This window comes from Sciurus vulgaris (assembly GCF_902686455.1).
Source record: "Sciurus vulgaris genome assembly, chromosome: 15".
NCBI lineage: Eukaryota > Metazoa > Chordata > Mammalia > Rodentia > Sciuridae > Sciurus > Sciurus vulgaris.
The window spans coordinates 58,083,973-58,110,930 of record NC_136476.1 but is presented as its reverse complement, the minus strand read 5'-3'; the positions used below and the strand labels follow the sequence as shown (position 1 = coordinate 58,110,930).

The following is a 26,958-nucleotide window of genomic DNA, read 5'->3' as shown; positions in this document are numbered from 1 at the left end:
GAATTATATCTCAATAAAGCTGTTAGAAAAAGCCCCACTATATTTAAATAAAACAGAATACTAAAAAGGTTTAATAAATGGAAGAGAAGACAGGAAAAGAAAAACAGAAATTAAAATCAGAATAAACACATTTAACACAAACTAGAAGTCTTAAATTCTAACATTCATTATTAGATTAAATGAAAAAGACTGAGATGGACAAAAATAAGAGGAGCCAACTATATGCTATTTATAAGAAACTCACTTGAGATATAATGACATAGGTGGCTGAAAGTAAAAAAATGAGCAAAGATAAAACATGTAAACAATCAAAAGAAAGCTGAAGTGAAATAATATCTAATATGGTAGACATCAGAGCAAAGACATTTATGAGAGACCAATAAAAACACAATAGTAAAAAGGTCAATTCACTAATAATATATAACAACACCAAATGTGTATGTACCAAATAATAGACCTTTAAAATATATGCAGCAAAAACTGCTAGAATTAAAAGAAACATTTGAAAATTTCAAAAATTATAGTTGGTCACTTGGACTTCCTTTTTCAATAATTGCTACAACCTTTAAAATGAAAGTCACCAAGGATACATTAAAATTAACAACACTATAAAGAAGTAAGATCTAACACATTTGTTGAACACTTTGTCTAATGATAGCCAGATACAGTCTTCTAAAACATCCAGGGACTATTCACCAAAATAGACAAATTTGCTGAATCATAAAACCAATGTTAAAGGATTTAAAGAAAGGAAGTCATACCAAGTATATTCTCTGGTGATAATGTAATTAATTGGAAATCGCAAAATGCTTGGAATTAAACAATATATTTTAAGATAATCCATGGACTAAAAAGAAAATATTGAGGGATCTTTAATTAAAGGAACGAAAATTGGAAATCGCAAAATGCTTGGAATGATAATTGGAAATCGAAAAATGCTTGGAATTAAACAACACACTTTAAGATAATCCATGGAGTAAAAAGAAAATATTGAGCGATATTTAATTAAAGGAATGAAAATAAAAATACTATTGTAAGATTCTTTCCTTATACATGAGGGAGGCTTACAGAAACACACAGCACTGAATGCTTGCATTAAAATACAAGGATAAGTTCAAATCAATGATATAAGTGCTTATATCTTGATACTCTAAGAAAGGAGAGCGAATTTAACCCAAAAGAAGCAGAAGGAAGAGTATAATAAAAATAATAACAGAGATCAATGAAGTTTAAAATCAGAAAAACAACAGAGAAAAATCAATGAAGCTAAAAGTTCTTGGAAAAAATGATAAATCTGTAATAGGATTGATCATTAAAAACAGCAGACACAAATTCCAATATCAGGAATGAAAGAGGGGTCATCTTTCAGAGCTTGCATACATTAGAATGGAAACAAGGAAATATCTGAACAATTTTATCCCATAAATTTCCAGTTTAAGTGAAATGAATAAGTTCCATAGAAGGCATAATCTATCAAAGCCCACTTAAGATACAGATACCCTCAATAGCATTTATGGTAGATAAAACTATAAAGTGGCATCCAAGAAACCCACTTCCTAGTATATGTGCTCTGTGTGTGATCCCCTCCTCTTGAGTGTGGGCAGGGCCTTTAAGTATGATCAGATGTCATTCCCATGATTAGGTTCTGTTTTGTGCAAATTTGAAGAGATTTTTCAGATGCAATTAAGGGCCTTAAATATGCAACTTATTAGCTTGGATGTGTATGTATGTATATATGTATTTATGGATCTATTCACTTACTTATTTCAATGCTCGGGATTGAACCCAAGGCCTCATTCATGCTAGGTAAGCACTCTATCACTGAATTACATCCTTGATCCCTTGTATTGCTTTTTGCTTTGTGTGTGTGTGTGTGTGTGTGTTGCTAGGAATTAATCCAGGGCATTGTGCATGCTACACAAGTGTTCCACCACTGAGCTACAATCCCACCCCCCTTATGTTGTTTTTTAAAAGAAAGTTCAGGTCAGAGATGGAGGAAGTTAGATTTCAACCAGTAAGCCGACAATCTCCTTCTGGCTTTAGAGAAGCAAGTTTCCATAAATCTTAAAGCTAAAAGAAGGTGAATTCTGTACTTGGAATAGAATTTCGATGTTTCAGATGATACCCCAACCTGGCTAACACTTTGACTTCTGCCTCATGAAAACTTGAGCAAAAATGCCTGCTAAACCATATCGAGATACTTGAACCACAGAAACTGTGAGGTAACAAATGCTTACTGTTTTAAATTTAGTTTGTATTCATTTGTGATACAGCAATATGAAACTAATATAGTATGATATATATTAAAGAAATTAAATTTAAAATAAACCCTACACTTGAAGTACTACTAAGAATAAAGTGTTCAAAAATTCCCAGACATGCCAGGAGTGGAGGTACATGTCTAAAATCCAGTGATTCAGGAGACCAGGGCAGGAGGATCACAGGTTTGAGGCCAGCCTTGACAACTTATTGAGACAGGGTCTCAAAATTAAAACAAACAAACAAACAAACAAATAAATAAAAATGTTTGGGGGATGTAGCTCAGTGGCAAAGTACCCCTGGTTTCAATCCCCAGTACCAAAAAAATAAAAAATTTTCCAGGAGCAATTTTTTTAAAATTCATTTTTATTGTAAACAAATAGGATACATGTTGTTTCTCTGTTTGTACAAGGAGTAAAGGCATACCATTTGTGTAATCATACATTTACATAGGGTAATGGTGTTTGATTCATTCTGTTATTTTTCCCTTTCCCCCACCCCTCCCACCCCTCTTTTCCCTTTATACAGTCCTTCCTCCCTCCATTCTTGCCTCCTCCCACCCCCATTACGTGTCATCATCTGCTTATCAGCGAGATCATTCTTCCTTTGGTTTTTTGAGATTGGCTTATCTCACTTAGCATGATATTCTCCAATTTCATCCATTTGCCTGCAAATGCCATAATTTTATTATTCTTTATGGCTGAGTAATATTCCATTGTATAAATATACCACAGTTTCTTTATCCATTCATCAACTGAAGGGCATCTAGGTTGGTTCCGTAGTCTGGCTATTGTGAATTGAGCAGCTATGAACATTGATGTGGCTGCATCTCTGTAGTATGCTGATTTTAAGTCCTTTGGGTATAGGCCAAGGAGTGGAATAGCTGGGTCAAATGATGGTTCCATTCTAAGCTTTCTGAGGAATCTCCATACTGCTTTCCAGAGTGGCTGCACTAATTTGCAACCCCACCAGCAATGTATGAGTGTACCTTTCTCCCCACATCCTCGCCAACACCTATTGTTGCTTGTATTCTTGATAATCGCCATTCTAATTGGGGTGAGAGAGAATCTTAGGGTAGTTTTGATTTGCATTTCTCTTACTACTAGAGAAGTTGAACATTTTTTCATATATCTGTTGATTGCTTGTGAAGTGTCTGTTCATTTCCTTAGCCCATTTGTTGATTGGATTATTTGTATTCTTGGTGTAGAGTTTTTTGAGTTCTTTATATATTCTGGAGATTAGTGCTCTATCTGAAGTATGAGTGGCAAAGATTTTCTCCCACTCTGTTGGCTCTCTGTTCACATTGCCAGGAGCAATTTTTATAGAAATGGACACGTGTTTTTAAAATCGGTCCAGAAAAGCAAAAGAAGTAGAAAGATAAAAGTATTTGGAAAAGAAGAGAAAAGTTGGAGGACTCACACTGTATGATTTTAAGGGATACTATAAAGGTATAGTCATGAAGACAGTGCAGTAGTAGTAAAGGAGTAGACACATAGATCAACATAATAGATTTGGGAGTACAGGAACAGACCCACAAATATATGATCAATTATTTTTGACAGAGCTGCAAAGGCAAACAGTCTTTTTAAACAAATTAAACTGGAAAAATTTGACATTCACATGCAAAAAAACAAAATCAAATCAACTTTGTACCTGTCCTACTCAACTTGGGCTGTTATAACAAAGTACTGTAGATGGGGTAGTTTAAAAACAACAGAAATTTATTGTACATAGTTGAAGCTGAAAATCTGAGATTGGGGTGCCAGCACAGTCAGGTTCTGGTGAGGGCCCTCTTCTGGGTTGCAGACTCACTATTTCCTGTTGCATCTTTACACCACGGGAAAACAGAGTTTCTGGGGTTCCTTTTATAAGGGCGCTAATATCGTTCATGAAAGCTCCACCCTCAGCACCTAAATTTCCTCTCAAAAGTTCAACCTCCTAAGAGCATCACACTGGGGTTTAGAATTTCAACAAATTAATTTTGGAGGGATGTAAGTAAACATTCAGTCTGTAACTGCAGTTTACAAAAACTATGTTGAAATTAATCACAAATTTAAATGTAAAACCTACAATGATATAAAACTTTTAGAAGAAAAACCAAGGTGAAAATCTTTGTGATCTTGGGTTAGGCAAAGATTTCTTAGACACGATACTGAAGAAAGATCCACAAATAAATTAATACATTGGATTTCATCCTAATTAAAACACTTTTATATTTGAAAAACATTATTAGAAAATAAAAAGACAAGCCACAAACTTGGAGAAAATATTTGCCAAACACATATCTGATAATGCCTTCCTTCCAGAGTAAAGATTTCCTACAACTGAATAATAAAAAGGCAGATAATGAAATTAAAATATGGGCAAAAGGCTTGAATAGACATTTCACCAAATAAGCATATGAAAAGGCACATAACATCATGAATACACAGGGAAATGTAAATTCAATCCACAATGTGATACATTACACATCTATTACAATGGTCTGAATGAAAACAAACCAGAAGCAAACTTGACAATATCAAATGCTGATGACGATATAGAAGTACTACAACTCTCAGACATTGCTGGTAGGAACATAAAATGGTATAGCTACTATGGAAAACTGTCAGTGTTTTATTAACTCAATTATATACTTATCGCATAGCCTAATAATCTCTTGCCTAAGTATTTACTCAGAGAAACAAAAACATGAAAGCCTATGTTCACATGAAAAGCTGGAAGTAGGTATTTGCGGTAGTTTCATTCTTAGTTGCTAGAAACTGGAAACATCCCAATTGTTCTTCAACTGGAAAATTAGAAAACAAACTATAGTACATCCATACAATCGAATAATGCTCAACAATAAAAGGACTCTCCAAACATGGAAAATCTCAAACATCTTATGCTAAGTTAAAGAAATCAGTCTCAACAGATACACATTGCATGATTCATTTACAGAGCACTCTGGAAAAGTGAAACTGTAATGGGGAGACCAGTTTGTCAAAATTAAATAACTGTATACCAAAACGGGGAAATTTACTGCATTACATCTCAATAAACTTTACTTAAAAAAAAAAAAAAAAAAAAAACAACAAAAGATGCTAAACTTCTTCCATGTACTTTATTTCTTTCTATATATTTTATTGGTTCTTTTTAGTTATACATAACATTAGGCTTCATTTTGATATAATTATAACAGCATGAAATATAACTTGCTCAGCATGAAATATAACTTGCTCTAAATCAGTCCCCAATACTTCCTCTTTCCCTTCCCTCCTCCCTCTTGTTCCCTTCCCTCTACTGTGTTTATCTTTCTGTTACAGGTTTTTTTAAAAGTAGTGCCTTGTGGATATACATAACGGTGAGATTCACTGTAGTATATTCATATATACATAGGAAAGTTAGGTCATATTCATTCCACTGTTCTTCCCTCCGCTTTCCCTCAATTCCTTTCCTCTACTCCACTGATCTTTCTTCTGACTCCAGGCACATTAAGTGAAAAAAATTGTTTTGCTACTTCTATCACAGATAATGATCAGGTACTAGTATGTATACTAGCCGAAAGCAACTACATACATGTATTGAGCATGTGGGAAGCCAGTTATTTCCAAGGTGACCTGGACTCTGTCAATGAGGAAAGCAAACCAACCAAATTAAATGTTTTCTTTGAGGAAAAAGCAGTGCAAGATAAAGAGAAATGTATTGCACTTCTGCTTGGGTATTTCTGTGCCTGAGGAAATTATTGTTTTAATTTTTAAAGATACTTCAATACACAGTTGAAGTAATCTTCGATGTACTGGGACCCAGAAAGACTGAATAGCCTCTTAGATAACTTACTTTGCTAATATGTTTCCATGTATATTGTTAATAAAACAAGAAAGGTCATTGCTCTTGAAACTGGAAGAGCCTTACAAATATATTCAGGTTGTGTATAACTTTGGCAGGAGGCAAGGTTTCAGAACCTTGGTTGTGAAGATGGAAGCAAGTTTTGCATTTAATTCAGCATTTCTAAAATAGAAACCTATGCACATAAGGTTTCTAAGTGGTACAACACTGATGGGTATTCTCTGATAGGCCTCCCATATCTAGTCTAGAAGGTTCCAAAGAGCCTATCACTGCATTTATAGATAAGATCTCATTTAAACCCAAATTCACTAGCCTAAAATGTGGTATAGGTATAGCATCTTCCTTTATTGGTTCGAGCCTTTCTGTAGTCAAAGTGATATTTATAAAGAAGAAGCTAAAATAAGGTCCAATCTCTGGGTGACTTTCATGATAAGTAAAGGGCAATTCTACCAGTGTCTTATTTGTTAGTGTTAAGCAAAGATAGTAGTTACAGGTATTAGCAAGATGACAGTAATTAATTTTACAAGTCCCCTTAAGGTGGAATTCCTCCTTTTAATCTTTAGTTAGAGAGAGGATTTAGGAATTATAATCACAAGAATAAATGCAAAGAAATGGTGGCAATCATCACATCTGGGATAATCCTAATTGCTTATGTTCCTCAGGGTCAAAGTGAAGTCAGCATCATGGTACTAATAGGTAAGTCTACCTCTTAGGATAGAGAACTTGAGGGCATTTGCTGCCTCTTCCCAAATCTGTTGTAAGATTCAGGGAAATTTCAAGCCTTCTTTCCAATTCCTGACAGACTTTGTTTTTGTGTTACTGATATTTATATTTCCCAAAAGAGAATATCTAATTGGGTCATGTCACCACCATCCAACATGTTGTGCCTGTAAGGCAAATTTTGTCTATTCGAGGATACTGAAAGTATATATTCCTTATTTATTATTAGAAAAAGCAGCAATCAGTCTCACTTGGGTCCTGTCTTGGGTAGCTTGCGGGTGAGGAGGGGGAAGAGATGATGGCTTCTTAGCTGGTTTCTGAGTAATTCTGGGGTTCTGGGCCAAAAGAAAGCAACATACAGGTCTATGCATTTATCAACCTACCTTAAACTTCTTCCTTATTGTATTCAATTATAACACTCAGCTAAAACCTATCAAGTCTATATCATAACTTATTTTGAAGATCAAATAAAATGATTTATTGCTTGGATATATGTAGTAACTGCAACTTGTAATACAAATGTAGAACTTATGATAAAAATTAATGTTCATGAGATGGAAATGCATTTAAAAATTGGAAGTGCATTTAAAAATTTGCATTTTAGCAGGGCACAGTGGTGCACACCTGTAATTCCCGTGGCTTGGGAGGCTGAGGCAGGAGGAATACAAGTTCAAAGCCAGCCTCAGCAACTTAGTGAGACCCTTTCTCAAAATAAAAAATAAATTAAAAAAGGGGCTGGGAATATTGCTGGGTGTTTAAGCACCCCTGGGTTTAATCCTTGGTTTATAAAAAGTGCATTAATGACAGGAATAGTTAATATAGAAAGCAGCTGGTGAGTGTGCTGTGTGGTTTTAATTATTCTGGCAACTGTGGAGATGGTCTGTAATCCACCACCAATGGGTGCTTGCATAACTGGGGCTGGCATTCTGTATGAGCTCTTTCTGAACACAGCTCAGAAAGCTGAGCTGGAACCATGATGGAAAGTCACTGCCCGACAGCATACAGTTATTCTAAGGCTAGCTGAAAAGGAAGAGTTTGAATACTTAATGGGCTGGTATGGGCAGAAACCAGCACTCCGGCTCTACTAGTTAAAGGAAATGACAGTCACTAGAAGTGGCAGTTGTGTCAATCTACAGAATAACTATATTACCACATTGCTCAACATAAATAAATAGGGCATTCTCTACTGATGTTCTGTTTACTTGTTCTAAAATGACATATGATACCAAAGATGTAGTTATTTCAACTGCCTTCACCCACTTCTTATCTCACATTTTTCATATTGTCACAATGTTGGGAAAGCATTTGTTGTCATTTTAAAAATATATGCTTATTGTTAAGGAGAGACAATATGGGAACAATGGAAAGAACATAGAATTTGCCATCAAATAAATTGGTTTGCGACCCAACTCTGCCTATTAGCTGCACAATTAAAATGTTTTTAAACATGGGTCTCAGTGTCCTGACATACAAAATGATAATAATAAGAACAACAACATGGGACATACTGAATTTTGAGGGTACTTGATATTTTACAAAATGTTTACTTATTTTCTCATTATAATTGTTGTGAGTGTCTTAGAATATAATTTACATTCATGGCTATTTCAAAATTATATTTGTTAGGTCTGCCATTAGATCTTGCTATTTAATGTGTTGCTAAAAGTTATGGTAGATACTTTGCTACATCAATTTTAAAACATTGACAATTGTATTTTAATATAATTGATTTTATACGTTATATTAAAACTTTATTTTATAACTAGTTTTTACCATTTAAGATAATTTTTTTTTCTGAGAAAGGGTCTATCAGCTTCACCACATTGCCAAAATAGCCCACAGTACAAGAAAAAAAAAACCTTTTTAGAAAAATCCAATTTAGATTCAGTTCATCAGTCAAGGTTCAGGCCTAATAAGTTCTTTCTTTCTTACTTTCTATTTATTCATAGATATGAAAGTATATATGTGTGCAGAAAATGTCTATGCATATATTAGAGTTCCACAGGTTAGTATTTAAAAGCACTGGCTGTAAAATGAAACTTCCAGGTTTTAATCTTAGTGCTGCTACTTATGAGACAAATTAGTTAACCTCTCTTGTACCTTGGTTTTCTCATCTATATAAAGAAGGTAATAAGAGTACCCCACATACTTTGTTTCACTAGTAAATGAATTAATGATCTGCAGAACACTTAATTCAGTGACTGGTATGTAAACTAAAAATGAATGTTGGCTAATTTTGTTACTATTATTAGCATCAATGCAAATAGTATAGTAGAGTATCCCTCAGTATACCTGGGGGACCCCCCCACAGATACCAAAATCTATAGTTGCTCAAGTTCCTTGTATAAAATGGCATAGTATTTGCATATAACTTTCATAATCCTCCCTTATACCTTAAATCATCTCTAGATTATTTGTAATACATCCTGCAAGGTAAATACTATGTAAATAATTGTTATATTGTATTATTTAGGGAAGTCAGTATACTTCCAGCACAGAACAATTTTTTAAAACATTTTCAATCTTAAAAATTGAATTTGAATCTTGAATTTGTGATTGAATTTGCAGAAAGAGAAAGCTGACTACACTTTTATAAATGCATATGTATACAATCAAACATTTAAAACATATTTAATGGTCATAACATTTAAGGTAAGAGTTGAAATAAAGAAAGAAGTAACCTGAAAAAGTGCCTCTACTTTGCCACTTATGAGGCTCCTTGCCACATCTAACTACTATGTTGGGAGATGTTAAAAATAAGGAGAGGAAATGACTCAGAGAGATTATGCTTGCTCACAACATTGGACAATGCAAGAAAAGTGGCAGTAGAATCAGAATGATGCTGCTTAGTCATTTTTACACTGCCAACAAAGTCAGCACTGTTACCAGTAATGACCATGTTAATCATTATTCACTGTGCATATTTATAAATTATTTCATTTGGTTTACACAGGAAAAACAATATGAATCTTTGCAGCATTTAGTGCTTTTTTACTTTTCTCATTTCTGAAAACTACTGAAGACTTTATTATTTTACCATGAGTCCATCCTCATATTACAGTAAAAGTAATAGGGTATTACTTACTATCTACTGAGTCAGGTGCCATGGTGGATGCTTTATAGCCATTATCTCATTCAATGCTCACACAAATGAAGTAAATATAATTTAAAGCTTAAATGAGGAAACTGATGCTCAAAAAATATTGAGTGGCTTAGCCAAGGTAATACAACTAATAAATGACATATCTAGAATCCAAAATCCAGGTTTATCCAACTCTAATACTATACCCTTTCTACTACACTACATAGTACAGTATTAGACTGAATCTACTGAATTTTACTATCTGTTTTATCTCTGATATCCATTTAAATTATTTACATTTGATGTTAAGAGAAAAAGCTACATATCTATGATAATCATAGTATATCAAGATTTTACTGTGTATATTTATATTTTTAGCATCCAGAACTAAAATCTAATACATCTGAATCTAGGAAGTAGTGGGTTATGTTAAAATATTAAGCCATTGTTTTAGGTTAAGCACTAAGAACTGCAACTGAAATAATGTCTCATTCAGGGAAGGCCTCTTCAGTCCTTCTCCAGGACAATGGGCAGCACAGAAAGTGTTCGATTTAATTAGTTGTGTATGTAGAAGAGACAGTCATCTGTTTCCATGGAGTCAAACACATCACTGACATACTTCTCCATGGAAACAGAGAAGGGAAAACAGAAAATGCTAAAGTGAATGAATTCACTGAGCATTTGGTGAACAAAGATTCAAGAAAACAAAAATTCATCTGTAGTACTATATATCTAGTTTAGAAAAGAGAAACAGAACATCTTTAGAGCTCATCAAACACGTACTACAAAAGGATGTTTAATATATTGAAATTTTAGTTACCATTTTAGTGCAAATACAAAAGTGCTGGGAAATGCCACAGAGCAAAAGTGTGACTGTCTGTACACAGAAGACATAATGGCACAGTCCTTAAAAAATGAGCAGTGTTTCCTCAGTTAGTAATGAATCAGGAGTGCCTTAGACAAGATGACAGCAAACATAGGGAATCGATCTATTGATAAATGTATTAACTTTAAACCGGCTTCAGATCATAATTGCATTTTGGTTTTTAAGGATTTTCTCTTTGGGGATATGAAATTATAGGAAGGTTTCAAGTTTTAACACTGAAACACATTAATATATATGACTGAGCTGGTTAAAATGTTTTTAATTTGTAACATACTGCACATTTTGTTTTCTTTGAAGGTTATATTTTTCATGAAAATTAAAATAAAGAATTCATTCTATATGGTTTTTTTTCTTGAGGCATTCTCATTTAAAAAAATTTTCCCCCATGGAATTTAGTGCCAACCTGACTGAATTCAATTTCATTCAACTCAATGCTCCTTCATTCCTGGCCCTCAAGATAATTATAGATAACCAGGGAGGAAAGATACTAAAAGAATGATTATACTATTTATTCAATCCTTCAACAAATATATTTCATGTGCTTTTGATATGTCAAGTACTTTGCTGTATTTTGTGAAAAAAGCAGTGGATTAAGCAGATTCAGGGTACTCTCATGGAGGATACTAGCTTGTAAAAGAAAAAGACATTAAAATAGCCACACACATAAATGTACAGTTATGTAATCTGAGACAAGTTCTGTGAAAGAAAACTATAGAGTATCAAGAGAGAACATAATGAACAGATTTACCTGAGATTGGAGCAGATCTCTTTGAAGAAGTGACCATAGAGTGGAGTTACCCTGCAGGGTGACTAAGAGTCAGACAGAGGACGGAGAGAATATTCTGTCCCGTTAAAGTTATAAGATGGCAGGTTTGAGAAACTGAAAGAAAGCAAGATTTCCTCAGAAGAGAGTGTGAAAAGTGAGGTTGGAGAGGGAAAGAGGTACATGTAGCCTTTTAAATTTCATTAAAAGCATAATTGGAAGCAACTGAAGAATTTTGAGCACAAAAATGATAGAGCTATAAAAACATTTTTTTTCAGCTCAAGTAGAAATGGAACATTTAGAAAAAATAATTTAAAAAAGGCAAAACTATATTCTAGCATTTAAGGGTGTATACTTATAAATGGTAAAACAATAATATGATGATTACTATTAAAGTCAAGATAGAGGGTAGGGCTACAGCTCAGTGGCAGAACACATGCTTAACATATACAAGACCCAGGAGTTTGATCACCAGCAAAAGAAAGAGAGAGGGGAGGGAGGAGAGAGTGAGGGGAAAGGAGAAAAAAGTAATCGAGGTAGTAAATTACTCTAGAGGGGAGGAAAGAATGCATTAGAGACTATTGCAGGTACTGACAATGGAGATTCCTTGACACAGGCGGTGGTTACGGGGGTGTTTGCTTTATATTCATGTGTTCAATTGTATACATAAGTTGTATATACGTGTCTATGTGTATACATACAAAATAGGATTGTATGTTTTGTTTTCTTTTAATAAAAGAGTGGATTGAGGTGAAGAAGTGGAGACACTGGGTTCAGATGGCCTAAAAAACTTGGCTTTGGCAACAGATAATGATAATTGCCCCCATCCATTCTCTCATTCTTCTTTTTAGAACTGTGCACCCTCATTTTTGGCTGGGTATGACGGCATTGAGGGAAAGACATTTTTGAGTTTCTTCTGTCTTAGGTGTGGCTGTGTCTAATTCTAGTCCACCCTCTTAATGACAAACTGCTTTCCCTATGCTCTCTCTTTCTTTCTTCCTGCTATCTGAGTTTTAACTATAAAGAGAATATTTGCCTTGAACCCAGATATGGAAGTCACATAGATGTTGAGAGTGGCAGAGCCATGCCCAGCAGCATCCCTGGTTGATTCTGTGAAGCAGTGACATCTACCTATCCTAGACTGCCCATGCACTTTTGAACAATTATGAGAATGAAATATACTACGTTTCTGATTTCTTTTATTTAATTATTATATATATATATTTTTTTTAGTTGTCAATGAAATCTTTATTTTATTTATTTACATGTAGTGCTGGGAACTGAACCCAGGGCCTCACACATTCCAGGCAAGTGCTCTACCACTGAGCCACAACCCCAGCCCTGCTTCTGACTTCTTTAAGTCACTATTAAGGCAGTTTAGTTGTGTACTAACAACAGTTGGGAAGGAAAGTTGAAAGAGATGGCAATATATAGAGGGCAATGAAGAAATAAAAGAGAGATTATTAAACGGAGGATACAATACAGTATGCTTAAAATGTTGATGTGAAGAATTTAGAGGAATGGGGAAAAAAGCAGAAGATACAGTAACTGGAAGTACATATGTAACGTCCCTTGGTTCAGTGGTTTTGCAGGTTGTAAAAGCTCTGTAGTTACATTTTTGTATCTAATTGCTTGGTTGACAAATGTTAAATATATTTAATTTTTCTAGCATTTAGCCTAAATTACAAAAAGGGCTTATAGAATTCATATGTAGCCTAGTCTCCCCATCTACAGCCTGTCTTTGGTGTGAAGACTGACTCCCTCTGGGATTAGATTAATTTTTAATATTCAGTCTTCCACTTGAGGCTTTGTACTCTCAACCCCCAAATTGGATCTTAAGCAAAAAAAAGTCATCTAGAGTAGCAATATTACGCCATAGCAACTAACCTTTGTACAGATCTACAGCTAACCTAATCTGGGTTTTATAAATATCAGATTCCTTCCCAATATTTAATCAGGTGACTTGATAAGAAATGCAGCTTTTGCACTTGGGGATTGGGAGACCGGCCTCACTTGCCCTCATTATTACATGGCTCTGGAACATCTGCCAAATTCGGTTAGTTTTCTGCAGTTCCACTCTTTTTCTGTGGTCTTAAACCCAAAGCCAGGTGAGACTGCCACACTCATAGGAAGTAGGAGGGGTAAAAGCCTCGTGACCATATGTAGCCTGCTACCTCCTAATGAAATCTCCAAGGATCTCTTTTCTCCATAATACAAGGGCTAGAAGTAAAAACAAACAAACAAAAAACCCAAAAAACTAGTGTTCTTATTAGTAGATAACCGGAAGTAAAGTGTTTTGGTTGAATGGTGGAACATTCAAATGAATGATTTGGAGGTTGTGGAAGATGTCAAGTTTAGAGAGGAGCTGTGAATGTAGGCAGCTGAGGTATAGCAGGGATGATGTCTCTATAGAGGAACAAGAAATCTTCATAGAGCATGAGGTAAATAGTTTTGTCTTTAAAGGCCATTAACAGTTTGCTTAGTAGAAAAGAAGGTACGTTGGTAGCAGAAAAAAGAAAAGAGGACGGGGGTAGACTGTGTAGAGAAAAGGCAAAATTAATGGCACATTGGGAAATGGAAGTAACTGCTAGCCTTGCATATGAACATTGATGTGGCTGCATCTCTGTAGAATGCTGATTTTAAGTCCTTTGGGTATAGGCCAAGGAGTGGGATAGCTAGGTCAAATGGTGGTTCCATTCCAAGCTTTCTGAGGAATCTCCATACTGCTTTCCAGAGTGGCTGCACTAATTTGCAACCCCACCAGCAATGTATGAGTGTACCTTTCTCCCCACATCCTCGCCAACACCTATTGTTGCTTGTATTCTTGGTAATCGCCATTCTAATTGGGGTGAGAGAGAATCTTAGGGTAGTTTTGATTTGCATTTCTCTTACTACTAGAGAAGTTGAACATTTTTTCATATATCTGTTGATTGCTTGTACATCTTCTTCTGTGAAGTGTCTGTTCATTTCCTTAGCCCATTTGTTGATTGGATTATTTGTATTCTTGGTGTAGAGTTTTTTGAGTTCTTTATAGATTCTGGAAATCAGTGCTCTATCTGAAGTATGAGTGGCAAAGATTTTCTCCCACTCTGTAGGCTCTCTCTTCACATCACTGATAGTTTCCTTTGCTGAGAGAAAGCTTTCTAATTTGAATCAATCCCAGTTGCTGATTCTTGCTTTTATTTCTTGCATTATGGGAGTCCTGTTAAGGAGGTCTGATCCTAGGCCAACATGTTGAAGATTAGGACCTACTTTTTCTTCTATAAGATGAAGGGTCCCTGGTCTGATTCCAAGGTCCTTGATCCATTTTGAGTTGAGTTTTGTGCAGGGTGAGAGACAGGGGTTTAGTTTCATTCTGTTGCATATGGATTTCCAATTCTCCCAGCACCATTTGTTGAAGAGGCTATCTTTTCTCCATTGCATATTTTTGGCCCCTTTGTCTAGTATGAGAAAATTGTATTTATTTGGGTTTGTGTCCATGTCCTCTATTCTGTACCATTGATCTACCTGTCTATTATAAACCAATACCATGCCGTTTTTGTTACTATTGCTTTGTAGTATAGTTGAAGTTCTGGTATTGCAATACCCCCTGCTTCACTCTTCCTGCTAAGGATTGCTTTAGCTATTCTGGGTTTCTTATTCTTCCAGATGAATTTCATGATTGCTTGCTCTATTTCTGTAAGGTATGTCATTGGGATTTTTTTTTTCCCCACTCCTCCCACCCCGTTTTCCTCTACACCATCCAAAGTTCCATCATTCTTCTCCCCTCATTATGTATTGTCATCCACTTATCAGAGAAAACATTTGGCCTTTGATTTCTTGGGCTTGGACTATTTCACTTAGCATGATATTCTCCAACTTCATCCATTTACCAGCAAATGCCATGATTTTATTCTTCTTTATGGCTGAGTAATATTCCATTGTGTATATATATCACAGTTTGTTTATCCATTCATCTATTGAAGGGCATCTTGGTTGCTGAGGAGTGGGATAGCTGGGTCAAATGGTGGGTCCATTCCAAGTTTTCTGAGGAATGTCCTTACTGCTTTCCAGAGTGGCTGCACCAATTTGCAACTCCACCAGCAATGTGTGAGTGTGCCTCTTTCCTCACATTCACACTAACACTTATTGTTGCTTGTATTCTTGATAATAGCCATTCTAATTGGAGTTAGATGAAATATTAGGGTGGTTTTAATTTGCATTTCTCTAGTTACTAGGGATGATGAGCAGTTTTTCATTTATTTGTTGATCACCTATATATCTTCGTCTGTGAAGTGTGTGCCCAGTTCCTTAGCCCATTTATTGATTGGGTTCTTTGTATTTTGGATGTAAAGTTTTTTTTTTTTTTTTTAAGATTGAATGAACAATTTTTAATACAACAGGAAACCATTCAGCCATTAGACAGTGGTCCACTTTTATCCTGGAAGGATACATTTTAAGACCCCACTGGATGTCAGAAATCATGAATAGTATTTTTTTTTTTTTGTCATTGGGATTTTAATTGGAATTGCATTGAATCTGTATAGCACTTTTGGTAGTATGGCCATTTTGACAATATTAATTCTGCCTATCCAAGAACATGGGAGATCTTTCCATCTTCTAAGTTTTTTTTTAAATTTCTGTCTTTAGTGTTCTGTAGTTCTCATTGTAGAGGTCTTTCACCTCTTTTGTTAGATTGATTCCCAAGTATTTTATTTTTTTCAAGGGTATTGTGAATGCGGTAGTTTTCCTAACTTCTCTTTCTGAGGATTCATCACTTACGTATAAAAATGCATTAGATTTATGAGCATTGATCTTGTAACCTGCTACTTTACTGAATTTGCTTATGAGTTCTAAAAGTTTTCTGGTGGAATTTCCCAGTTCCTCTAAATATATAATCATGTCATCAGCAAATAGGGATAGTTTGAGTTCTTCTTTTCCTATTCGTATCCCTTTAATTTCTTTTGTCTTATGTATTACCTAAACTGAACCAGGAGGACATATACAACTTAAATAGATCAATTTCAAGTAATGAAATAGAAGAAGTCATCAAAAGCCTACCAACAATGAAAAGTCCGGGACCAGATGGGTTCTCAGCCAAGTTCTACAAAACCTTTAAAGAAGAGCTCACTCCAATACTCCTCAAAGTATTCCATGAGATAGAAGAGGAGGGAACCCTCCCAAACTCATTCTATGAAGCCAATATCACCCTGATACCTAAACCAGAGACACATTGAGGAAAGAAAATTTCAGACCAATATCCTTCATGAACATCGACGCAAAAATTCTCAACAAAATTTTAGCAATCGCATACAAAAATATATTAAAAAGAGAGTACATCACGATCAAGTGGGTTTTATCCAGGGATGCAAGGTTGGTTCAACATCTGGAAATCAATAAATGTCATTCACCATATCAACAGACTTAAAGTCAAGAATCACATGATTATTTCAATAGATGCAGAAAAAGCATTTGATAAAATACAGCATCCCTTCATGCTCAAAACACTAGAAAAAATAGGGACAGTGAGAATGTTCGTTAACATTGTAAAGGCCATCTATGCTAAGCCCATGGCTAATATCATTCTAAACGGTGAAAAACTGAAAACATTCCCCCTAAAAATGGAACAAGGCAGGGATGCCCTCTTTCACCACTTCTATTCAACATTGTCCTTGAAACTCTAGCCAGAGCAATTAGACAGACAAAAGAAATTAAATTTGTGATTTTCATAATTCTGGAAAATTCTTAGCCACTCTGTCTTTAAATACTGCCTCTCCCCTTTTCATTTTGTTCCCTCCTTCTAGAAATTCTTCACTTCTATCTATCTATCCATATAGATGAGAGGGATCCCATGGAGTCAATTTTAAATAATTAAAGTTTACTTACAAACATTAGAACTTTGTCAAGTCAGAATTAACTCTGTGTATATTGTATATTGAATGTTAAAAGATCATTGTCCACTGTCTCATTCTAAATGTTATTATAAAGATGAATTAATCCCCTTTCTAATAACATGTAGATTGTCTGGATTCTAATAACATCTAAATACTATTATTTTTAAAAGTGTCTAGATTCTCTGCCAAATACACAGAAATTTCTCAAATATTTTTCACTTCAATCCTAATCCATATTTTTAAGTTTCAGGACTTAATTTCTTTCTTATCCAAGTCTTGGAATAAAACCTGAACACTAATATACTTACACTGCAAATTAAAGCTAAGATTAGCCAACTCCCTTAGGACGAAAAATTGTTTTTACAGTTTCTAGATTTAAAGGGATTGCTTACCTATGATGAGTCTCTGAAGAGCACCCTTATCTCCATTCACTGCAGCAGCATGAACTTGTGATGCTGATGAGGAACCAGTAAAAAGCAAGTTCTCTGATCTGTTCATAGTCTTCTCAACACCTGAAGCAACCTAAAATAATGATTCAAACAATGAACTCATGCAGGAAATTTTCTTTTTTCTTTTTCTTTTTTGGCTGGGGGATATTGGGGATTGGAGCCAAGAAAGTTTAACTACTGAGCCACATCCCTAGCTCTTTTTACAATTTTTTATTTTGAGACAGGATCTAACTAGGTTACTTATTCTTGCTAAGTTGCTGAGGCTGACTTCAAAACTGTGATCCTCCTGCCTTACTCTCCGGAGCTGCTGGGATTACAGGTGTGCCACTGTGCCTGGCTTTCTTTTTTCTTTTTTTCTTTTTCTTTTTGATAAAGTAGTAAGGATCTTTATTGTCCAAACAAAAGATCATAAGACACAAATAAATTAGTTGTTCTGACAATTTTAGACGTCAGGGCTTCTCTATGAGGTGGTCAGCTCTTTACCTAAAAAACAATCCTGTCCAAAACAAAATCAATAACTATCTGACACAGTGTTCAGAACAAATGTATACAATGAGGAGAAATAAAAAAGCAGTTTTTAAGACGTGTTACATAATGGCATGAGGCTCATTTTGATGAAAAATGCTTTCATTAATTTGAATTCTTCCACCTCCTTTCCAAAACAGTTTCAAGCTGACCTGGACAAAGAAATTGAAATAAGGTGACACTAATTTCACATGAACTTCAAGTGTATAACCTAACTGTACTCATCATCTTCTTACTCTAAAAAAGTTTAGCATTCTGGAGCTGGGGGTATACCTCAAAGGTAAAGCAACTGCCTGGCATATGGCATGTGCAAAACCCTGGGTTCAGTCCTCATCAACACACACACACATACACACATGCATACACACCCCCCAAAATCCCAAAAAACAACTTAACATCCATTTATCATTATCAAATCAATATACTCAGTTTTCTCCCTTTAGGATGTTTCCAACCAAACTGATGTTAAATTAGGTTGAACAAAGAGCAAGGAGATTCCAGTTTTACCCTAGAAAAGGGGTCCCTGCCAAATCTGGCTGTTACCTGTACCCAGTCCTCAAATTGGTCTTAGTTCCCCCTAACTAACAAGGCTGGAGCACAGCACCAGCAGAGTTCAGGCCAGTGTCACCCAAACTTGTCAGTGGACACTTCTACACCATCATGTGCCAATGCTCATGCAAATGATGGTAAAAAGAAGCCTAGGTTTTGGAAGAGCATAAACATTATTTACCTAGAAAGCATGATCAAAATCCTGGTCTGGGGTAAATGATAACAAAAAAAGGTAATGAAGATCCCCACACATTACTTCTGAGATTTTTTTAGTCTGACTTTATTTTTTAAGATTTTTTGTTTTTAATTGTTGATGGACGTAATAACTTTATTTATTTATGTGGTGCTGAGGAGTGAACCCAGTGCCTCACGCAAGCACTCTACCACTGAGCTATAACACCAGCCTTTAGTCTGACTTTAAAATAGCTCAAAATTGTTTCTTCCATATGAAGACAAGCTGTGTACTGATGTTTCTAAGAACTAATTATGTCTCCACCTCTAGTCTGTTTAACATTTTTTTTAAAAATATCAGATCCAAGGTAAAAGGGCAGTAACAGACAAGAAGCCCTCCATCCAGAAACCCTGGGACAGAAAGCACTCTAGAAGCCAGTGGGTGTGAGCACATTCAAGTCACGCAGTTTGAGACTATGGGTCCTTGGCAGTTGTTTCTCCCCTGCCACCACTGGGACATCCATTTTGGGCAGCTTGAAGGTTGCTGGATATTCAGCTATTTGGGTGGCCTGGACATGGATCAGTTCCATGGGAGAGGACTTCTTGGCTTCTTTGTAGGCCTGGATGGCAAAACCTCCAGAATCTTATTTCTGAAGTGATCTTAGTTCAAAATGGTTCCACTTATCTGATGAGTTCCTGTCCTCACCCCAACTTTAAGGATTCATGGTGTTAGGATTTGGATCAGGTAAGGCTGTAGAAGAACCAGAAGTAAACCAGCCTCTGGGCCTCTGCGTAGTGGAAGAGTGAATGGTGCTACTTGGGGCAGATTGGGCTGATGCACGTTGCTTCTCTTCTTTTGTTATTTCTCCACTCTGCAGCTTTAGTTTGTGGAGTGCTTCTGCTACTCAGAGGCATTTGGTCCCTTGGTGGTAAGGCCCTCGTGGGGTACATAGCTAGCATCTCTTAGTCTTCCCTGTTGCTCAAAATGCTGAACGCTCTCTTGGGTCTCTTTTGTGATCAGAGAATTCATGATAACATGAGTAGCTTTAGCCTTCACACTAGGACCTTGTCCACACTGTCAGTGACCCTTGACAGGGACATGGCAGGGGTGGGGAGTACACTGGCCTTTCTTTCCTCCTCCTTAATGAGGTGCTGATACTTGCGCTCTGAAATCACTAGCTTCCAGGGGATGCTGCCCATGTCTGATGAAAGAGTAGTGAGTGCAGGTTCTCAGGGCATCATCATAGCTGGGCATCATCAAACCCAGCAGCACATCCCCATGGGTAGGGACATCTTGCTGAGAGGTTCACTAGGTTCAAAATCTAAGAACACAGATACTAGGCACTTCTGGTTGTCTTTACCATGAAAAGACTGGGATCCAGATGCTTTTTTTTAATGTATAATTCAGGGCTGAGTCCCTGCCACCATAGTGAAATGATGTCATGACTATGCTGACAGACAGGTGTTAATAAGGAACATTGTCCAGGTGCTGCAAATTAGCAAAGCTGCCCACGAAGAGTCCATCAGGAAGGTCTGTTATGCTGCCTCCCAGTTGCCTGCAGCTCACACTCTGGCACTGAAGAGGAGCCAAGGGCCCCCATCTCCCAAGAGGATGTGTACAGCACAGACCTAAGCCATCGTGAGAGTAGCAGCAACACTGACTGCCCCTACTACTGGCTAGAGAGCACAGCTTGCAAGAAACTTTTCTGAAACTTGTCTCATCAGTATCAAGTGGGTATGTTATGATTCACTAGAAATATTCAACTAAGATTTTTTAAATCTACAGTCTTAGTCCTAGATTTGTTACAATATTATAAATTAGGAGACCTCTACACAAACGTAAAATGAGAGGATTAGGTATTTCTAAGACCCTTTTCAGAGACAATCTTAGAAAAAATAAAAACAAAATATCCAATAAGTAACATTAAGTACTGGACTCAAAAGTCACGGTGAAAAAAAGAAGTCACAGTGACTTCCAAGTTCATATAGGTAATGATTCCACATAATAATAAACATTACAATTTATATATAGGGAATCAAGGTGTTGATCAAGCCAGAAAATGGGTATGATATAAACTCAGTTGTCAAGTTAGAATTAACTAGATTTAAGCACTAAATTAAAAGGTACCTAGTTCTTTCCTCATACCCACAAAAGGTGAAAATTTTCTTTGTTCTCTCCTTGATCCATCGGGACCTTAAGATCTTACTCAGAATACCTTATTTTAGGATTAACATATTTCATTAATGAAAATTGTTCTGGTTGGTAGTCTCTTGTGGTTTTTTAGAAACTTCTAGAAATATATTAGCTAAACAGGAAAATAGTGAATTCCTTTTAAGAGTATTTAAGTAAAGGCTGCACTATGTCAGAAATGTAGCAAGAATTCAAGTATCTGAGAAAGATATATAGAGAGAAGTAGGTGTATCAATTATCTTAAAAATCCTTCCTAAATCTAAGATGCTCTATCAAAGTTCCAAAGTTGAATGCATACATACACAGATCAGGGAGAAAACAAGTGTAAACAATCTAGGAGTCATGGGGTTTAGGCAGAATACATACTTTTGTAAAGCAAGAAGCTATTAATCAACTCCAGTTAATTGTTGCCAGGAAGATAGGCAAGTCATCTTCACCATAAGACTTATCATTCCAATCTCTATGCTTCCTGGGGACCTGGGGGGTTTTCTTCACAAACTCTGGTTTGCTCCACAACTAATAAACTAATACTTGTCATTGACAAGAATTGTTCAATCAAATTCTCCCTTAGAAAGACAATATTTTTAAAATTATGGTATAGGTTAGCTCTTCAAGATTTTTTGTTGCTAGCAATTTGAGTAAGCATGATGGCAGAAAACATGGAGGAAGAGAGTACTATGAGACAGTTGTCAAGTGGAGCATGTCTGTCATGTCAAAAGAACTGTCATATACTGGATTATATTAAAGTTACTTGGGAAAATCTACATAACACAGGTGGAGGTAGAAACATGATGGAAGAGTAGTTACTTTTGGGTTCTAGACTTAGATGTGTTAATAGTAAGCAGTGTGTCCTTAAATTTCCTCAGCTTTCTGGATTTCTGTAAAATATGAAAAGCAAAAAGGGTGGACTATGTTCATTTACTCAACAAGTTGAGAGGCAATCAGGCATTGTTTTGAACTCTCAGGTGTCATTTGGATATGAAGTGATCAGTTATAAGAGCTACAAAAAGTTCTTTATGTACTTTGAAAAATAAATAAAAATTAGCTTTCATTTATATATATTTATAAATTTCATCTCATAATTCTTAGCATTTAGAATTTATAGGTATATAGTTGGTGCTTAGTAAATGTTTGTTAATTAAAGGTCATAGGCTGAGTACTAAGTCCAAAGAGTAAGTAGGATCAAAGTTTAATTTCTTGGAGTAATGAGTTGATGCTCATGAGTCCCTGCCCTTTTTTGATTTCCCATTTGCACTACACATGGGCTCAGTCAGAGAGGTAGGTGAGAGCACCGCCCTAGGAGTTAGGAGATCTACATAAGTGTCTCGGTTCTGCCACTAATTTTGTCATCCAGGGAAAGCCATTATTCTAGGGTACTTTTTAGCATGATTTTTTTTTTTTTGTTCTGGTATTCTTTTGTAAATCATTTTTTATAGCTGAAAATCAAAACCATTTTGTTAAAGTGCAATAAAATGCAAGGGCATCATTAACTAATTATAAAACATGCTTGTGTAATAAATGCTGTAATAATTATAACGGTACAAAACGAGTGTGCTGTAGTTTCACACAAAAAGAAATTCTGATTAGGAGGACTAAAGGACTGGTTCGTTGTTGACATGTCAGAGATGATGACATTTGAGATGGCATTATAGAAAGAGAAGGGGGGTAAAGCCCATTTCAGGAAGCAGGAAAGCTGGAGCAAAGGCAGGGAGAACCACGCAGCGTGCTTCCTGGGTGCTTCGTAGTGATTATGTGGCCATCCCTCGGAGCGCGTGGACCTGTTTACAGCAGGTGCTGGAGTTGTACCGGGGGCCAGGTTAACATTCTTGACTGCTTGGTTAAGGAATTTCGTAATTATTCTGTACGACTCATCCGTGTGTTAGAAGCAATCACTCTGTCACTGAGTCTTACAGTTTACAACGTGCTTTCCTGTCCCTTACCAGATCGATTCCTCACATGAGCCCTCAGAAACAATAACGGATAAGTCACTGACTCCTATTTTATAACGTAGGATTTAGTGCAGAAAGAAAAGGAAGCAGACGAGGAGACCAGTGATGGAGGCTGAAGGCCACACAACACAGGAGGGCCAAGGGTCTGCAGCAGCGGCCAGGGCGGTGGTGCACACCGATCGATCCGACCTTCCCCAGCCAGGCCCCTTCCTACTCACCCTCGCCTCCTCCAGGACTGACGTCTGGGGGGCGGCTCCAGGAGGCACGACCCCCACGGGGCCGCCCCTCCCGCCAGGCCAGGACACTACACGACAGGGTCAGACCCCAGGGCGCTGACGCGGGCAAGCCCCTCAGAAGGCCGCCTGAGGCGCTCAGTCGCACAGCCTTCTGGGAGCTGTAGTTCCGAGGTGCACCGCCCTCCGCCCTTTCAATCCCATAGGGCCCCACGCGCAGAGGGCTCGGGGGGACTGGGCCGAGGGCCTACTGGGAAAGGGAGTTCCGGATGCCTGGTGACAAGCTCGGCGAGGGGAGCGCAGGACTACATTTCCCGAGGTGCCCCGGGGTGGGCAGGACCCGGAAGTGAGGGCGTGCAAGGCCTCTCTGGAAGTTGTCCCGGGTGTTCGCTGCTGGAGCTCCGGGTCGAGAGGACGAGGTGCAGCTGCCGGGAGAATCCTCTACTGCCTCCGGCTCCCGGAGCCCAGCCCTTTCCTAGTCCAGCCCGGCCCAGCCCAGCCCAGCCCATTCCAGTCCCAGCCGCCAACGCCTGTCCCTGCTGCGGACCTCCGCGTTACCATGAATCCTGCCGTCTTCCTATCTTTATCCGACGTCAGATGCTCCCTGCTGCTCCTGGTGAGTGAGTGGGGGAATGACAGACCTTTCAGCAGACTCTCGGACGCCTCCCGCCCTCACTAAGGGGCACCACAACTGCCCCTGCTTTTCTGTCTTCCTCCGATGACGAGGAGTGCACCCTCCCCCGCTGCCTTCACTTTCTCCATTTGTCTGTCGGCTCCCTAGGCCCGGGGTCCTAGAGGCCTGAGAAACGGTGGTCGGGGTTGGGACCTGTAAACAGGAGAATTAGTCTTGGAGGAGTGGTACGTGTGAGGGTCACAGTGAGCCTCCGCCGGGCTACCGGGTTTATTTCAGTTTTGAGGGCGTGTGCACTGGTGGTACCCTCAGTGCGAAAGGCGGAGGGTGGCACGTAGTGTAGTTATTTTTCCCCACTCTCCAGTTGGGAAGGCTGTGAAGCCGACAGGTGCTGGGGTCGTGCAGATCTCACTCTAGAGCTCTGAAACGGTGCCCAGGTTGGCAGAACCCTCTGTTGTGGCTTCATAGGATTGGTTGGGAACCCGGAACTGGAGACTGGTTTGTGTCTACTGGGGAATAAAGGTTTGAAAGGGTGGAGAGTGTGATTATCTAACAGGCCCAACTCAAGGCCTCCCTCAAATCTCTTTGCAACCTACCTCCCCCACTGAAGCATATTTCTTTTTTTTTTTTTTTTTTTTTTTTATCTTACCTTGAGAATGACCAGCTCTTCTGTATACACATGCACTCATTAACTTCCTAACCTGCTCAATGTCATCCCATCCTATAAAGGAATCTTTCCCTAATTCCTCTAATTCCAAAGTACATCTTGATTGTGTAATCTAAGTGACCTAGGATTTAGGTAAAATTGAGACAAAAGTGAAGGGCCAACTCCATATGGCAAAATGACGAGTGTTTAATTGGGCCATTATTATAATACAATATTTAAAATAATTGTAGTTTTTAGAAAGCTAAATTTAGGTGAAAATCATTGAGTAAAAACCACATTCTTTACAATTTAAAGAACACAGTCAAGTAACTGATAAGTACTGAGCATTGAACCCAGGGCTTGGCACGCTAGGCAAGTGCTTTACCACATGCTAGGGAAGTACATCCATAGCCTGAGAAACAGGTTTCTTAACTTGAAGTGCTTATTCCACCATATCACATTAAAGATTTAATATCTGTATTTGAAATAGTTTTCTTCTTTGTGACTTGTAAGCCATGTTTAAAAGCCATATATAGATACTTGGTCCTTTTCAAATAAAGCACTATAAATAACTACATGAAATGGCAAAATACTTTTTTAAAATGTATTTTTTTAATTGATGGACCTTTATTTTATTTATTTATTTATATGCAGAGCTGAAGATCGAACCCAGTGTCTCACACATACTAGGCAAGCACTCTACCACTGAGTTACAACCCCAGCCCTGGCAAAATACTTCTGAGAAATCAAAGTTGTATATTTACATGGTAATATTAAATTATAGTATATCTTATTGCTACTTTTCATAAGTACACAACAATGAATGACTTCTGTAGAGAGGAGAATATTCTATATAGTGCTTTATTATTATTTGGTGATTTTGTTATACACTGTGATTCTTTTTTCCTTCTAGAAATGTTGCAGTAATACTATTATTAAAGACCAATCTCTCCTTAAGGACACTAGATACTAATGTTTCTCTTATCTATAAAATGACTTAAAATTGTGTGTTATAAATTATTTTAAAGTTACTGAAAAGTACAAAGGGCAAAAATCTTAAGACATTGGAAAGAAAAGTTGAAACATTGAATAGGAAACCTACATCAGATACACTTTGCTCAAATAATATTCTTTGGTTGTAGAGCTAAGTTTAATGAAAAAGAGAATTTGTTTAGAAATGATTCATGCTTTTCCTAGGACACCTACCAACCCTGTTAAGTATATAAGGGAACATTTTTTTCCAAATAAAATCTAACTTTAACCAAAATTTAGTTAGCATTTTGTATATCTTCTTAAGCAAATGTAGAAGACATTTTAGAGAATACTTATAAAGATTAATGGGCTGGAAAATAAAGCCCCAGAAAAGGCTTAATAAACCAGAATTACAAGTCAAACTAGATTCAGTTTGAACACAGTGTTTACCTTCTTTAATAATTTCATACTAGTTAACAAATGTTTATAAAACATCTATGTAATCACAACTCTGATTAGCTGATGATTCTGTCAAATGATGGAACCTGCTTAGTCAGTATTCCACCTGTTTAATTAAATATATTCCTCATCTTCTCCAATGTACTTTTTTCAAACTCTCTCCAACTTCCCCTCAGACTTCAAATTTATTCCTTACTACATCTAGACGTAGAAAACCCAGGTTCTCACTCAGCTTTGGTCATCCTTTTTTCCTTAAATGGAATGCTCTAAATAGCTATGTATTGTCTTTCTACAGTAAGTTTTTTTCAGGCCTTTTGTACATCAACCCTAAAAAACTAGATCTACTTAAATTAGTGGCATTTGTATGATAACAACTGAAGCACACTCCAAAGCTTTTGGAGGCATGGAGCTATCTTTTTGCTGATCTCAAAAACATTTTAGAACATACCTAACTTTATGCCTGAAAATCCTCCCTGGATGGATAACTAAAAACAAAAGTTCAGTGTGATAACTATTTTCTGTGCTTTGGTGTATGTTAAAATATATGATACTCATTCAACCTTTTCTACTTATTTTTGTTTCTGAGATAGGTTTATTCAGGATTTAAATTGATCATTTTTGGCTTTTTTCTTAGTATTATTCTTTCTGCATTGATTGTGTACAAGAGTTTTGAAAATAAGGCTATATTGGAATGAAGTTCGATCATACATCCTAAGTGACCTCTTCTATTGTTCAGAGATTTTTAGCACTCTACTCCAGTTCTTTTACTGAA

General features: G+C 36.9%; 2 protein-coding genes and 1 pseudogene across 6 annotated transcripts in view; 1 reads left to right on the top strand and 2 right to left on the bottom strand.

The window, feature by feature from the left end:
- Positions 1-23,641, bottom strand: part of INVS (inversin) — a 157,657-nt gene extending 134,016 nt beyond the window's left edge. For 3 of the 4 annotated variants that reach the window (XR_013759493.1, XM_079112228.1, XM_079112227.1), the window contains exons 1-2: positions 23,464-23,641; positions 17,804-17,933 (exon numbers count right to left, since the gene is read on the bottom strand). Coding sequence is in view for 3 of the 4 variants with exons in the window: in XM_079112228.1 (XP_078968354.1) it covers positions 17,804-17,909 (106 nt within the window). In the remaining variant the exon portion in view is untranslated. The remainder of the gene's footprint in view (positions 1-17,803; positions 17,934-23,463) is intronic. The other variant, XM_079112226.1, reaches the window with a different exon arrangement.
- Positions 17,978-23,457, bottom strand: LOC306645008 (putative monooxygenase p33MONOX; annotated as a pseudogene). The gene has a single exon. The product of its transcript is annotated as a putative monooxygenase p33MONOX (transcript).
- Positions 23,642-23,830: 189 nt separating the features above from the next.
- Positions 23,831-26,958, top strand: part of ERP44 (endoplasmic reticulum protein 44) — a 93,616-nt gene continuing 90,488 nt past the window's right edge. The window contains exon 1 of the mRNA XM_079112260.1: positions 23,831-24,094. Coding sequence (XP_078968386.1) covers positions 24,038-24,094 — 57 coding nt within the window. The 5' untranslated portion in view covers positions 23,831-24,037. The remainder of the gene's footprint in view (positions 24,095-26,958) is intronic.